Source organism: Camelus dromedarius, chromosome 31 (genome assembly GCF_036321535.1).
Source record: "Camelus dromedarius isolate mCamDro1 chromosome 31, mCamDro1.pat, whole genome shotgun sequence".
NCBI lineage: Eukaryota > Metazoa > Chordata > Mammalia > Artiodactyla > Camelidae > Camelus > Camelus dromedarius.
In genome coordinates this window covers 18,950,562-18,966,295 of record NC_087466.1, presented here as the reverse complement: position 1 = coordinate 18,966,295, position 15,734 = coordinate 18,950,562, and the positions used below count along the sequence as shown (strand labels likewise).

Here is a 15,734-nt window from a genome sequence, read left to right as displayed (position 1 = left end):
GTTGAAAGAGTTCTATAGTGTAAATGCATAAAGAGTGTCCAGATGGTTGTTGTGGAGAAAATCAGCACTTTGGGCTTCCCTAGCCTTAGGAAAGCGTGTTTACTCTTTAGAGGGCGAGGACCTAGTCTAGCCTCCTGTCTCCCCACCGCCTGTAAGAGTGCCTGGCTCAGTAGCGCTTGTTCAGTGTCCAGTGGAGGTTGGGCAAGGGAGGGGACCGTCCTCTTTGAGTGCTCAGGGTCTCCCGGGTTCCCCTTGCCCCACAGGTCCTCAGGCCTCCCACGTAGGGCGATGCCGGCCTCGTCCACCATCCACGTGCTGCAGCTGCTGCGGGAGCTGCTCGCCTTCGTGCTCCTCAGCTACACAGTGCTCATCGGGGCGCTGCTGCTGGCCGGCTGGACCACCTACTTCCTGGTGCTGAAGTGACAGCGCCGCCGGCCGGGCTCCCAGCCCCGCCCGCCTCCCGCCCGCCCCCAGCCGCCGGCCCAACCGTGCGCTGCTCCGCCTCCAGCCACTGTCCCGCGGAACCCGCATAGCCCGCTAACGAGAGAATTCTCAGCCTCGCGCCCGGGCCGGGGCTGCCTTTCGAGGCGAGGCCCTGGGCAGACCAACTACCCCTCAGGACTGCCGACCTCGCTCTGCAGGCTCTGCGCCCTCAGCCCCAGGGCCCGCCCTGCCCCGCGCAGATACTCCGGCGGTTGGGTGTCGGGAGAGGCAGTTACAGCCGTTACCCTCAGCCCCGCCCTCTCCCTCCCCGTTTGTCCAATCCCGACTGTGCCCTCGGGCAGGGGCGTGGCCATGGAACCAGGGCCGCCCAAGTGGAGGCCGCGCCCCGCGCCCCGCCCACGAAGTGGCGTCACTTCCGCCGTGTACATCTGGCGTCCGCTCGCGGTGGGATGGCGGCTCTGCGGAGTTGGCTGTCGCGGAGCGTAGCCTCCGTTTTCAGGTACCGCTGCAGTCTTGTAGGACGTTAGCGTTGGACGGAGGGAGGCGACGCTGAGAACGTCATAACCAGAACCGCAGCCCCAGCTTTGAGGGCGTGCGCTTCGCTCCTGGCCGAGCGGGTCATGGCGTCCCGCCCCTCTCGAAGGTCTGAGGACGTCCCGCCTCTGCCCCGGGCCAGAGGCCTCCCGCCTCCTTGGCTCAGCCTGGGCTCTTGTCTCACTGACGGCTTTTCCGTTATTCAACCTTCTGAAAGCGAGGCCCCCAATCTCGGGCGGCCTTCTGGGGGCTGCTTGGCCTGCCCGCTAAGTGACTCCCGTTGGCCCGTCGAGGTCACTGGGGAGAGTAGGGGGAGAGGCCCGGGCAGTTGGCAAATTGTTAGAGGAAGTTTTCCCTGAGCGCAGAGGGGCTCCAGGGACTTGTGTGTCCCCCTGCCGGCCCTGCTCCCTGTGCCTCTTGACGCCAGAGCTCCTCTCGCAGCGCCTGCGGGCTCCAGGTGTTGCCCCGCGGAGATTATCAGACATCTTGCAGCTTAGGCCAGGGGTCCAGGGCTAAATCCTGCCTGCAGAAGCGCTTTATTTTGGCATGAGGTCTTTTAGAAACTTTGAATAACCTTTTAAACTTCCACACCTTGTGGCAGTTTTAATAACTACAAGCACCATTCGGCCCTCATTCCTGCACGGCGATGGTTCACGGGAGCCAAGTAGCTGTTGTCCCTTTCTGCCAGTCGGGGCTTTTCCAGTCCACCACGCTCCTCACTGAGCCCTGTTGTCCGGGAGGCCACCCTACGCCTTAATTTAGGTTCCAGCGTGGCCCGAGTTTGAGTTTCCAACCCCTGCAAATAAACTGAAGAGACTTTTACGATTGGTGAATGTGCCTTGTTAAACCTGACTTCTATTTCTAGGTACAGACAGCGTGTTCCAGTCGTGGCTAACGTTAAGAAGCGCTGTTTCTCAGAATTGATAAAACCATGGCACAAAACTGTGGCAGTTGGATTTGGGGTAACCCTGTGTGCAGTTCCTATTGCACAGGTGAGGTAACTGTCCTGTCATTCAGTGTTTCTTGTCTTAGTGTACTGTGTCCTCTAGAAGTCTCAGGTAGATGTGAAACAGCTGACAAGCTCTCATGGTTTTACGCAGTGCTCCCCCTGACCCCTGCATGATGGTATACTTTCTACTGTACCAGCATCTTCTTTTCAGAGCTGAGCAAATATATTCATATTCCCATTTTGATAGTCTCATTTGGTAGGAACAGTATGTCAAGTTGATCGAATTATATAAAGAGGGAAGAAAGAAGAAGAGCATATTAAAGTTTATCAACCAAATTTTTGCTGGAGGAGGTAATTAGGTTTATTTTTAGAGGAAGTACTGGGGATTGAACCCAGGACCTTGTGCATGCTAAGCGTGCACTCTGTTGCTTGAGCTATACCCTCCCCCAACAATATAGTCTTTCATTTAACAAAAATTTATTGAGCAACTTTTTTGTGCCATACACTGAGAATGTAAGAGCAAATCAAGAAAAAAGTTTCTGCTTTTATAAAGCTTATATTCTGGAGAAATGAAATGGAAAGAAAATGGAATGAAGGAGAGTAATATATGAAGCCAGAGATAGCTAAGGACCAAAAGGTACTTCAATTTTTGTCCTTTGTGGGCCACTGTAAAGTGTTGGATTTTTTTTTTTTAATTTTTAGAATTGATTAGAGTTTTTTTAATTGAAGTTTAGTTGGTTTACAGTGTTGTGTTTCCAGTGCACAGCATAGTGATTCAGTTATACATATATATATTCTTTTTCATATTCTTTTCCATTTTAAATTATTACAAGGTATCAAATGTAGTTCCCTATGCTATATATTAGGACCTTGTTGTTTATCTATTTTGTGTATAGTAGTTTGTAACTGCCAATCCCAAACTCCTAATTTATCCTGTCCCTCCTTTGCCCTTTGGTTTTGTTCTGTGTTTGTCTCTGTTTAAGTTCATTTGTATCTTTTTTTTAAGATTCCATATATAAGTGATATCATATGTTTTTCTCTCTGATTTACTTCACTTGCTATTAGAATCTCTTGATCCATCCATGTTGCAAATGGCATTGTTTTATTTTTATGGCTGAGTAGTATTCCATTGTATAAATATACCACAACTTCTTCATCCAATCATCTGTCGATGGACATTTAGGTTGTTATGTCTTGGCTACTGTATATAGTGCTGCTATGAAAATTGGAGTGCATGTATCTTTTCAAATTAAGAGTTTTCTCCGGATATATGCGCAGTACTTGGATTGCTGGATCATATGGTAACTGTATTTTTAATTTTTTAAGGAACCTCCATTACTGTTTTCCATAGTGACTTCACCAAATTATATTCCCACCAACAGTGTAGGAGGGTTCCCTTATCTCCACACCCTCTCCAGCATTTCTTGTTTGTGGACTTTTGAATGATGGCCATTCTGACTGGTGTGAGGTGATACCTCATTGTAGTTTTGATTTGCATTTCTCTGATAATTAATAGTATTGAGCATCTTTTCATGTGCCGATTGGCCATCTGTATGTCTTCTTTGGAAAAATGTCTTTTTAGGTCTTCGGCCTGTTTTTTGATTGGGTTGTTTTTTGTTACTGAGTTACATGATCTGTCTGTATATTCTGGAAATTAAGCCCTTGTCAGTTGCATCATTTGCAAATATTTTCTCCCAGTCTGTAGGTTGTCTTTTTGTTTTGTTCATGGTTTCCTTTGCTGTGCAAAAACGCTTTGGATTTTATTATGAAAAAGAAGCCACAGAGGGTTTTAACATAAGCTTATTATGACCTGACATAAGTTTTTAAAGGTTTCTGTGTGGAAGTAAGACCAGTAGGGGTCCAGGCATGAGATGATGGTGGGCTTGGATTAAATGCAGAGAAGCAGGCTGAATGTGGTCAGCGGGAGTTGCTAATGGATCAGATGTGAAGTATGTAACTTAGATTCCAGTGCTTTTACAAGGCCTAAGCAACTGAAAGGAGTTGCCATACGGTAGGATAGGAGTGGGTTTTGGGAGGAGGAAATCAAGAGTTCAGTTTTGGAAATGACAGAATGAGATGTCCGGTAGACATCTAGGTGGAGCTGTCAAGCAGACAGTTGATATGGAAGTGGTACCTTATTAAGAAATCATTTGTTATGTGCTTTATAGGGAAGAGCTAAATAGGAAACCAGCAAGCCCCATTTTGGCAAAATATTCCTGATACTTAAACATGTGTTTGTCACAACAAGGTTAATTCCATTTATCACAAGTATTGTCAGCATCTTCTGAGGCTCACTCATGAGCCCTTCTCTTTTTGTGCCTTACTTCAACCCTCATCTCCGCAGACTAATGAATTTTTAACCCCAAAACCCTTACTTAAACAGCAAGCCATTTTCAGTCACAATTAAGAGAGTCTTTTCTTTCTGCCTCCAAAAGATTTTTTTGTGTTTGTCCTATTTAGTTCATATACTGTTCCTTAAGCTCTAGTTACCTCAGTTCTAGGCCACAAGACAGGAGCCTCCGGTTGACAGGAGCCGCTAGTCATTCTCCTGCAGGAACAGCAGTGCCACTTCGGTTCTTCAGAGTCTACAGAGGCTCTCCGTTATGTGTTACAGAACTAAAGTCCAGCAGGCTCTCCCCGCACTCAGTGCCCTAGCCAGTCTCATCTCTCTTGTGCCGCCTACTCCATCCAGGCTAGGTCCCTGAACATCCCCTGCGTGCAAGCTATGTATTTTTTTCCTCATTGTTTCTTGTCCAGGGTGCCTGTCCATTCTAATCCTAGTTGTTTTCAGACCCAAATCCCACCTTTTTTGAAAGCCTTTCCTAGTTACTGGCCAACAGCGATCTCCCTTTCTGACCACTGATGTTGTATATTTTGATACTTGATGATAATCCATTTGACTCCCCTGAGTCAGCAGAGCATAATGGAAACTTTGGGGTGAGAAGATTTGGTTTGAGGTCTAGATGTGTGTCTTTTGGGGAAAGTTGCGTAATTATTCTGAGCATCCATTTCCTCATCTTTGAAAAAGAAGCGATAATACCTGGACTTGTGAGGAACGAGTAAAAATGCATTGTAAAATGGAGGCCGTTGTGAAGACATAAATCATCAGAATATGTCAAAATCAGCTTCTCTTGAGCAGAGATGATGTCATTCTTTCCCTTTTAGCCCCTCAGTGCAAGGTACTTAATAAATATTTAAATAATTATTTGATTGAGTGAAATTTAAATGTGATAAATACAATTCGTGATTCATTAGTGTATCAAAGATATTTGACTGCTGCTTTCAACAGGCAGTGATTCAGTGTTTATACTTTAAAGAGCAAAAACAGGTCAGCAGATGAGAGGGGGATTGGTTTGTTGGTTCTGATACAGTAAATCCTCTGCTGAAGAAGAAAAAGGCAGAGTTAGGGATGATTTGTCTTCATGGTTGCCAGTTTTTGATCAAGGTGGCCACATTCCCTTAACTCTTGAAGTAGTTCTACTGACTTTGGGTTTGTTTTTTTTAACATAACAGCTGAGATCAGAGTGAAGCGTTTCCCTTCCCGCCAAGACTGTACTGCTCAGTCTGCAGAACTGTCCTCCCCATCCACTCACTCACTTTCTTAGACTCAGCTTAAAATTTATTAACTATGAAGCGTTTCCTAAGCTATTCTCATTCCACATAGAAGTGATTGCTCCCTTATGTGTGCCCCTAAGGACCTCTTCCACAGCTCCTACGGTACTTGATTGTATTAATTTTCAAGTTCACTGTTAGCCCCAGCTTCCCTCTCCCCCATCTGAAATCTTCAAGAGCAGAGACTATATCTCATTTATCTTTATATCCCAAGCATGAAATCTGTTGATTATAAATACTAGCCTCTTATTTTATATAAAGGAATACTTTGCTTTTTGGAGCAGAACATAAGGGATAAATTACTCTCTAGATTATTTTCTTTTTTTTTGTATCTTTTTTAAAAATTGAAGTATAGTCAGTTACAATGTGTCAATTTCTGGTGTACAGCACAGTGTCCCAGTCATGTATATACATACGTATATTCGTTTTCATAAAAGTTCATTACATGATATTGAATATAGTTCCTTGTACTATACAGAAGAAATTTTTTAAAAATCTATTTTTATATATAGTGGCTAACATCTGCAAATCTCAAACTCCCAAATTTATCTCTTCCCACCCCCATTCCCCCAGTTTAACCATGAGATTGTTTACTATGTCTGCAAGTCTGTTTCTGTTTTGTAAATGAGTTCATTAGTATCCTCTTTTTTTCTTTTTTTAGATTCCACATATGAGTGATATCATACGGTATTTTTCTTTCTCTTTCTGGCTTACCTCATTTAGAATGACAATCTCCAGGTCCATCCATGTTGCTGCAAATGGCATTATTTTATTCTTTTTTTATGGCTGAGTAGTATTCCATTGTATCAATATACCACAGCTTCTTTATCCAGTCATCTGTCATTGGACATTTAGGTTGCTTCCATGTCTTGGCTATTGTAAATAGTGCTGCTATGAACATTGGGGTGCATGTATCTTTTTGAATTAGAGTTCCCTCTGGATAGATGCCCAGGAGTGGGATTGCTGGATCATATGGTAAGTCTGTTTTTAGTCTTTTGAGGAATCTCCATGCTGTTTTCCATATGGCTGCAGCAAACTACATTCCCACCAGCAGTGTAGGAGGGTTCCCTTTTCTCCACACTCTCTCCAGCATTTATTGTTCATGGACTTTTGAGTGATGTCCATTCTGACTGGTGTGAGGAGATACCTCATTGTAGTTTTGATTTCATTTCTCTGATAATTAGTGATATTGAGCATTTTTTTCATGTGCCTATTGGCCATTTGTATGTCTTCTTTGGAGAGTTGCTTGTTTAGGTCTTCAGCCCATTTTCGGATTGGGTTGTTTATTTTTTGTTACTAAGTTGTATGAGCTGTTTATATATTCTGGAAATTAAACCTGTTGCATCATTTGCAAATATTTCCTCCCATTCCGTAGATTGTCTTTTTGTTTTTCTTATGGAAAAGCTTAATTAGGTCCCATTTGCTTATTTTTGCTTTTATGTCCGTTCCCTGGGTAGACTGCCCTAAGAGAACATTGCTAAGATTTATGTCAGAAAATGTTTTGTCTGTTTTCTTCTAGGAGGTTTATCATGTCTTCTCTTGAAGTCTTTAAGCCATTTTGAGTTTATTTTTGTGTATGGTATAAGGGAGGGTTCTAACTTCATTGATTTACATGCTGCTGTCCAGTTTTCCCAACACCACTTGCTGAAGAGACTGTTTTTCTTCCATTGTGTATTCTTGCCTCCTTTGTTGAAGATTAATTGACTGTAGGTCTGTGGGTTTATTTCTGGGCTCTCTATTCTCTTCCATTGATCCATAGATCTGTTTTTATGGTAGAATTATTTTCATGTTGTTTTTAATAGTAAAAATAAAGCTTAAAAAGTAGCACAGAAGCAGCATAGGCATGAGAACCATGTTTGTTTGTCACGTGACCGTCTATGATGTTCTCAGCTCCAGCTTTAGTTATAAGTTGAGTGAAAATGTTTGTGTCTTTCAGAAATCAGAGCCTCACTCTCTTAGTAACGATGCATTAATGAGGAGGGCTGTGTCTTTGGTAACAGATAGCACCTCTACCTTTCTCTCTCAGACCACATACGCACTGATTGAAGCTATCACTGAATATACTAAGGTAAGTGCTCTCTTAAGTCTTGATCCTGTAAATCGTTAGCTAACTGTGGCTCACAGACCAGATCCAGTCTGCCATCTTTGTCTGTCGTTTGACTGGAGCACAGCCGGGCTCGTTGTTTGGGTGCTGTCCCACTGCTCCGGTGAGTGGAGTAGTTGCAGCAGAGGCTGTAGGGCCCCCTCCGGCCTTTTACCAAAAAAGCTGGCTGAGCCCTGATCTGAGTCACTGGTTTTTAGACTTTTTCCAGGAACCCTTTTTAAAAGAAAAATCTTAAATACAGCAGCCTAGTATATAAGACAGGGAGACACACTGATCTGGTTCAGTTAGGGGTGAAGGGGTCCAAAAGTCCACCAGCAGCAGCACCGGGGACTCCTTTGTGAGGACAGTTTGAAACCTCTGATCTGACCTGATGGAGTCTATGGATAAAAGTCTCACATGTTTACCTACCTTCGTTTTGCAGTAGACTTTTTCTCAGCTTTCTGAATTTTTCATCTGCATTGTGTTCTCTTTTTATGTCTGAATTGCTAACAAGCTTTTAGGAACATAGAAGTTTACGAGGGGAGATAACCACGTCCCAGAATAACGCCTCTGCGCCATGCAGCAGTGCAGTTTCAGTGAGATGGGACTGAAGGGCCAGTGGATGTAATGGGACTTCATCACCTTGATGTGTAAGTCTCACTAATTCTAATATGCCTCACTTAACTCTACTCATTTTTTCTACATTTGTAGGCTGTTTATACCTTAATTTCTCTGTACCGACAATATACAAGTTTACTTGGGAAAATGAATTCACAGGAGGAAGATGAAGTGTGGCAGGTGATCATAGGCGCTAGAGTTGAGGTAAGCAAACAGTTACTAGGCCCTTTGTATTAGTGCTCCTACCTCACTGTAATATCTAAATTATTGAATTAAGATGTGTTACCAGTTACTGGTCTAAATCTGTTCTGAATAAGTCCAGTTAAATGTGTTCAGTGACGTAATAAAGGGTCATGTTGTCCTGAGTGCTTTAATTTACAGATGACGTCAAAACAACAAGAATACTTGAAGCTGGAAACCACCTGGATGACTGCAGTTAGTCTTTCAGAGATGGCAGCAGAAGCTGCTTACCAGACTGGTAGGTTGAAGCTTTTACTCTGGAGTGCTGTTTGAGTTTCCATCTAGCTGTAAAATGAGGATATTGTGGCTCTGACTGTGAGAAAATGTTCCCATTTCCAATATATTAACCAATATTTTATTTGCCCCTGTAGATGAGATCAGTAAAAGTTAGGTGAACAATATCTAGAAAGTGAAAAACAGTAAAACTTCTGTCAGTTGGAAATTTTGATTGCTTCCAAATAGTTTTTAAGTATTTTATTTCTTATAGCCCAGATAATTTATGAATAACTAGTATCTTTGTGGTAAGCATTTTATAGACAATTTAACTTAAAGTAGGAGCTATTATCATTCCCACTTTACAGATGAAGATAGAAATGAAGAAACTGGCGGATAGAGGGGTAAGTGACTCACCCAGTATGCTGTGTACAGTAGGTAAGCAGCCAAACTGGGATTCTGCCAGGTGGATCAAATTCTGAAGCCTTTGCTCCTGGTAGTCAGGGCTTCAGCCTTGTGTCTTGCTGCCCCAGTACAGAAAATGCAGTTATTCATTCACCGGGGTGTTCTTTAACCATCACTACCTTTCCGGTGGACTTGAGCTGAATTGTTTTCTAATTAAATGTATTTGAGGGAAACCTTCATTTGACAGTCTTGGTCAAATGATTGGTCCCAAACTGTGTTGCCACAGAAATTCTTAAACTCATTTGTTAAAATGCTTTTGTTTTCTGAAGTCTTAAAAAAGATAAAGGATTTTTTTTAAAGCAAAAGCAAAAAGAATCATTAGTTAACCAAAATCTGAGGAATCAGAGTCTGAAAACAGGGTTGAAATGAAGAGTGAAATAATAGGTTAAAAGTAGCTTCATGGTAGTGGCACACCAAAAGTGGGAGGAAGGGTTCCAGGCGTATTTGCTGACGGTACAAAAGCAGGAACTTCCCTAGGCAGGCTCAGACCTGGCAGGAGGAAAGAGGGAGAGTGTGTAAGCATTACAGACATTTTCCCAGAACAGATTGAAAGGGCTCACAAAGATTCTGAACAGAATTTAAAATAGAAGTATGTATCTCTCATGTGGCAAAAAGAAAACTCCTAAAAACTAGAAGAAAAAATAGAATTATCTACAAAGGAAGTATAATTAGACATTAATCCTGTCCACAGCCCTAGATGCAGGGTGACAGATCAGTAACCTAGAATTTTCTATCCATCCGTGTGTATCACTAAAATGTGAGAATGAAAGATATTTTCATACATATAAAAACTCAAAATTTACAAACCACATATGCTTTCTAGAAAAACTACTTTGTAAAGGAAAATTAGAAGCAGCTGATATACAAGAATAATGAACAAAATTTAGTAAAACTTGCCAAAAGCTCTGAGTGTCTGGGGAAGAAGTGAAAGCATGCTAAGCGTTCTTCTTTGAAAAGCGAGATACAAGCTTAACATTAGACACTGTTAAATAGTTCAAAAGAAATTAGGGGGAAAGGGACAAAGAAAACTTGATAAATTCAATCAAGACAGGAAAGGTTTAAGAAATAAAACCTGACAATTAGAAAGTGCAAAGTAAAACAGAGGAACACACTCAAACATCAGTAATCACAATAACTAAGAATAAATTTATTATATCTTCAGACTGTAGTAGAAAAATGATTCTAGCTAAAATTTTATGGAGGCACGCCTAAAACAAAAAGGCATAGGAAGGTTGAAAATTATAAAAAGATAAACTGAACCATTATTAACAAAAAGGAGGATGCCGCCCCCAAAAGGCAGCAGAGCAATGTCAGAATCAGAAAAGAGATTCAAGACAAAATACATTAAATGGGACAGAACAAAATAAATAAAACAGACTCACAGACATTGAAAACAAACATGGTTATGGGGCTGGGGAGGAATAAATTGGTAGTTTGAGATTTGCAGCTACTAATATATATAGAATAGATAAATAACATGTTTATACTGTATAGCACAGGGAAACTATATTCAATATCTTGTAGTAACTTACAGTAAAAAAGAATATGAAAATATATGTATGTTCATGTATGGCAGAAGCATTATGCTGTGCATCAGAAATTGATACAACATTGTATACTGACTCCACTTCAATAAATATATATATACACAAATAAAAGGGACAGGACAGTTCATCAAGAAGACATCAGTCACAAAATGTGTACCTAATAAGGCAAAAACTGATAGATTTATAAGGAGAAATTGAGCTTTATACACATCTCATATTTACAGGTCAAGACCAAAAAAACTTAAGGGTTGGAACAGAATAACTTAAGAGCTTAACCAAATATATATATATATGTATAGATATACTGAATATAAAATTTTGCCCCCACCAAAAAATTCTCAAATATAAATAGTACACAAACATGTACAGAAGCTGATTTTTATGCCTAGTGACAAAGACTCAAATCCTTTGATACTCCCCTTCCTCACCAAAAATCAAAAGGGAAATTTAACTCATACATCTCAATATCAAAAAAAAAAAACCTTGTTGAAAAATGGACAGAAGACCTGAATAGATATTTTTCCAAAGACACAACAGATGACCAACAGGCACGTGAACAGAGGCTCAGCATCACTAATCAGCAGAGAAATGTAAATCCAAACCACAGTGAGACAGCCATTCTGACAGGTGTGAGGTGACAGCATCAATACGTATGATTATAAATAACAAATGTTGGCAAGGATGTAGAGAAAAGGGAACTCTAGTACACAGCTGCTGGGAATGTAACTTGGTGCAGCCACTGTGAAAAACACTATGGAGGTTCCTCAAAAAAAACTTAAAACTAGAACTGCCATATGATCCAGCAATTCCACTCCTGGATCTGTATTTGTAGAAAACAAAAACACTAATTTGAAAAGATACATGCACAGTGTTCACAGCAGCATTATTTACAGAAGCCAAAAATATGGAAGCAACCTAAGTGTCCATCAACAGATGTGGTGTGTAGACAGACAGAAAGACAGACAGACACACACACACACACATGACTACTACTCAGCCATAAAAAAGGACAGAATTTTGCCATTTGCAGCCACATGCGTGGAGTTGGAGGATATTAGATTTAGTGAAATAAGTCAGATAGAGAAAGATAAATACTGTATGATATCACTTGTTTGTGGAATCCAAAAAGAACCTAGAGAATAAACTAGTGGTTACCAGTTGGAGGGAGAGGGAAGGAGAGGAAGGGCAGCACAGGGGCAGGGATGAAGAGGTACTGGCTACCATGTATAAAATAAGCTACAAGGATATTCTATGCAGCACAGGGAATATAGCCAACATTTTATGGTAACTGTAAATGGAGTATAGCCTTTAAAAATTGAAAATAACTATGTTGTACACCTGAAACTTATATACTCTTGTAAATCAACTATACTTCAATTTTTAAAAAATGGAAATTTAAAAATATTTAGTTCACAGATGACCTAAATAAGCAATTCTCCAGTGAAGACATACAAATGGCCAATAGGCACGTGGAAAAAACGCTCAATATCACTAATTATCAGAGAAATGCAAATCAAAACTACAATGAGGTATCACCTCACACCAGTCAGAATGGCCATCATTCAGAAGTCCACAAACAAGAAATGCTGGAGAGGGCATGGACAAAAGGGAACCCTCCTACACTGCTGGTGGGAATGTAGTTTGGTGCAGCCATTATGGAAGACAGTATGGAGACTCCTCAAAAGACTAAAAATAGACTTACCATATGATCCAGCAATCCCACTCCTGGGCATATGTCCAGAGAGAACCTTAATTCAAAAAGATACATGCACCCCAGTGTTCATAGCAGCACTATTTACAATAGCCAAGACATGGAAGCAACCTAAATGTCCACTGACAGATGACTGGATAAAGAAGCTGTGGTATATTTATATAGTGGAATACTACTCAGCCATAAAAAGAATAAAATAATGCCATTTGCAGCAACATGGATAGACATGGAGATCGTCCTTCTGAGTGAAGTAAGCCAGAAAGAGAAAGAAAAATGCCATATGATAGCACTTATATGTGGGATTTTAAAAGAAAAAAAAGAAAATGAACTTATTTACAAAACAGAAACAGACTCACAGACATAGAAAACAAACTTATGGTTACCAGTGGGGAAGCGGGTGGAAAGGGATAAATTGGGAGTTTGAGATTTGCAGATGTTAGCCACTATATATAAAAATAGATTTTAAAAATTTCTGTATAGCACATGGAACTATATTCAATATCATGTAATAAACTTTAATGAAAAAGAATATGAAAACGAACATGTGTATGTATATACATGACAGACATTGTGCTGTACACCAGAAATTGACATATTGTAACTGACTATACTTCAGTTAAAAAATATGTAAATAAAAATAAAAATAATTGGGACTGTCATGACTAGTATAGCAGACCCAGAGTTGTAGACAAAGTAGCTCTTAAGTAGAAATTGACCCCTTTAAAGGCTCATGTCATGAATACTAAGGACAGCAGCCGTGAATAACAGGTAGTGTTCTTTGAACTAAGAAGTACTGAAAATAAACAAACTTTTAACCCGGTAAGTTAGAAAAAGAGCAAAATTAATTCAGACAGTGTAGAATAAGAAATAAAAAATATGATTAAAAAGAAATAGTCAAAAAAGCAAAACCTGGTTCCTTGAAAGGAATTAAAAATAAGATTTCACAAGTATAGCTGCCTAGAGAGTAAAGGTGACATCAGAAAGGGATATTATAGATACAGAGGGTTTTTTTAAATTATGTGAGAATATTTTGTTCTTTATGTAATTCCCAAATTGTCCCAAGAAGTAAAGAATCTAAATGAGACCAGTAACCACAAAAGTTGAAAGTACTCACAAAGACTGTGGGCCCTCAAAACAGACACCAAGCCCAGGCAGTTTTGTGGGAGAGTTTTATCAAATCTGCAAGAAGCGTACTGCCTGTGTTGCAGAAAGTGTTCCAGTACCCAGAAAGTGACGGCACGCCTCCCGGCTGTTGCAGCTGTACGAGCCAGCATAGCCTGACCCCAGACTGGGCTGGGCCGGCACCAACACAAAAAGGCTAACTGGAGCTCAGTATCACTCATGAATATGGGTATAAATCAAATGTAGCCATTTACCTTCAAAATACAATAAATCAACATTAAAACTATCAACGTTTATTTACTACTTGAGTTTATCTGCAGTAGATTAGAGGAGAAAAGCCACCCGTACAATCCTATCGATGTATGCCCCAGAAGCCTTCAGCAAAGTGTTGTGTGCAGTATGATTTAAATCTCAGTACACATGAATAGAGAGAATTTTCTTAACATGATAAAGGCTAAGTAATCCCATTTCATAGTGAAATATGAGAAGCGTTTCCATCAATGTCAGAAATGAGAAGGATGCCTGCTATTCACCACCTCTCAACATGGCACTGAAGGTTCTCAATGCAGTGAGACAGAAAAGAACCACCCAAAGGTCCTGCAGATGAACTTAATACGCGTATCTCTGTGATGACATGCACTGACAGCAGGTGTCATGATAGTGCTCGAGAACAAACAAAATTGCCAAACATGTTCAGTAAATTTTTGCCATTATGTAGATTGAAAGTCACAAGATGTTTTCCTATGCATCCCACATGTACATATAGTGACTTTTTTAAAAGACGTAATTGGCTTTATTCAGTGGTTCATGAATTGGACAGCAGCCCATCCAGGAACTAGAAGAATGTTATTTATAGTAACATTTTAAAGAATGAAGAGGATGCCCTTTAAACGTTCCAACAGAGGTTATCTCTGAATATTGGGTAGGGTGAGGAAAGACATCTTTTGACAGTTTTATAAGTGATCTCTTAATTTGTCAAAAGGAAAAAAACTGTCAAAAAGAAATGTATTACTTGTACAGTTAAAAAATTATAATCTTAAAACATCTATACTAAGCTGTGTAGCCATAAAGAGGATTGTGGGAACTGCATTTGATACGTATGATAATGGTAGCTGCTGAGAGCCGGAGGAGGATGCCGGGGTTCTGACAATGAGTAAAATGCAGACCTGAACATGGAGGTAGAGGGTCTTCCACTCTGCAGAGAGAAGGCCGGCAGGGAGGGCAAGGAACGTGGCTGCAAGAACGGCTCAGGTGACAGCCACAGCACCTGCAGGCTTACCTTGTGTCCACTTGCACCTTCTTCGCCCTGCTCGTCCGCTCAGTATCTTTGGCTCATCTTTTGGCAGGAGCGGACCAGGCCTCGGTAACCGCCAGGAGCCATATCCAGCTGGTGAAATCGCAGGTTCAGGAGGTGCGCCAGCTCTCCCAGAAAGCGGAAACCAAGTTGGCAGAAGCACAGACAGAAGAACTCCGACAGAAAACACAGGAGGAAGGGAGTGAGAGGGCTGAGCTGGAGCAGGAGGCCTACCTGCGTGAGGACTGAGGGCCTGAGCTGTCGCCCACGGCTGCCTGCTCAGCCCGGGGAAGGCGGGGCAGACACCAGCTGGCCCGTGGTCGGCACATCTTCCTCTGCAAGGAGAGGCAGTGACAGGTCCTGCCCCTGCCCAGAGGTCACTGCGAGGGCCTGACCCCTACCCCAGGGTCTCAGGCTTGTCCTGGACCTGGCTCTCAGCTCATGGGCACTGTACCCTGTTTACCACTGCACCCACCCAGCACAGGGGCCCTCTCACCACCTATCTTTACCTCCCACCCAGGGCATCTCACCAGCCTGGCCAGAGAGAGGGGGTCTTCCCTGTCATGTCCACAAGTTCGTAGCCGTTTAACCTGTTTCCCACCTTATTCACGTTTCAAATATGATTTAGTATTTGCTCCCTCCATAGGAATGTGAGTTTTTCAGGGAAAGGGGAGCCTGTGCTGTTTAAGTGTTTCTAATGCCTTCTCTGACCTGGCCCCGCTGCCCTGTAAGGATGGCTCAGGCCCAGGAACTGGATGCGGAGTGTTTACCTGGTGCTCTCAGCAGGACTTATTCCAACACATGCTTCTCATTTCTTTCGAGTTTCTCTATTGTATCTGAAGGAGAATAATTTTTTTTTGCAATTTAAAAAAGAAAGTGTGTGTATCTTCTGGAGCCCTGTG

The 15,734-nt window shown here is 41.6% G+C and overlaps 2 protein-coding genes across 2 annotated transcripts; both read left to right on the top strand.

The window, feature by feature from the left end:
• The first annotated feature begins 244 nt into the window (after positions 1-244).
• On the top strand, positions 245-423 carry LOC135319775 (uncharacterized). Its single transcript, XM_064481432.1, has one exon. It carries the CDS (start codon positions 289-291, stop codon positions 421-423), a length of 135 nt encoding a protein of 44 aa, XP_064337502.1. The 5' UTR covers positions 245-288.
• A 429-nt stretch (positions 424-852) lies between these two features.
• On the top strand, positions 853-15,726 carry DIABLO (diablo IAP-binding mitochondrial protein). The gene is made up of 6 exons (XM_010995900.3): positions 853-943; positions 1,844-1,970; positions 7,476-7,607; positions 8,334-8,444; positions 8,622-8,718; positions 14,885-15,726. Exons 1-6 carry the CDS (start codon positions 894-896, stop codon positions 15,079-15,081), a joined length of 714 nt encoding a protein of 237 aa, XP_010994202.1. The 5' UTR covers positions 853-893; the 3' UTR covers positions 15,082-15,726.
• Positions 15,727-15,734: the final 8 nt, after the last annotated feature.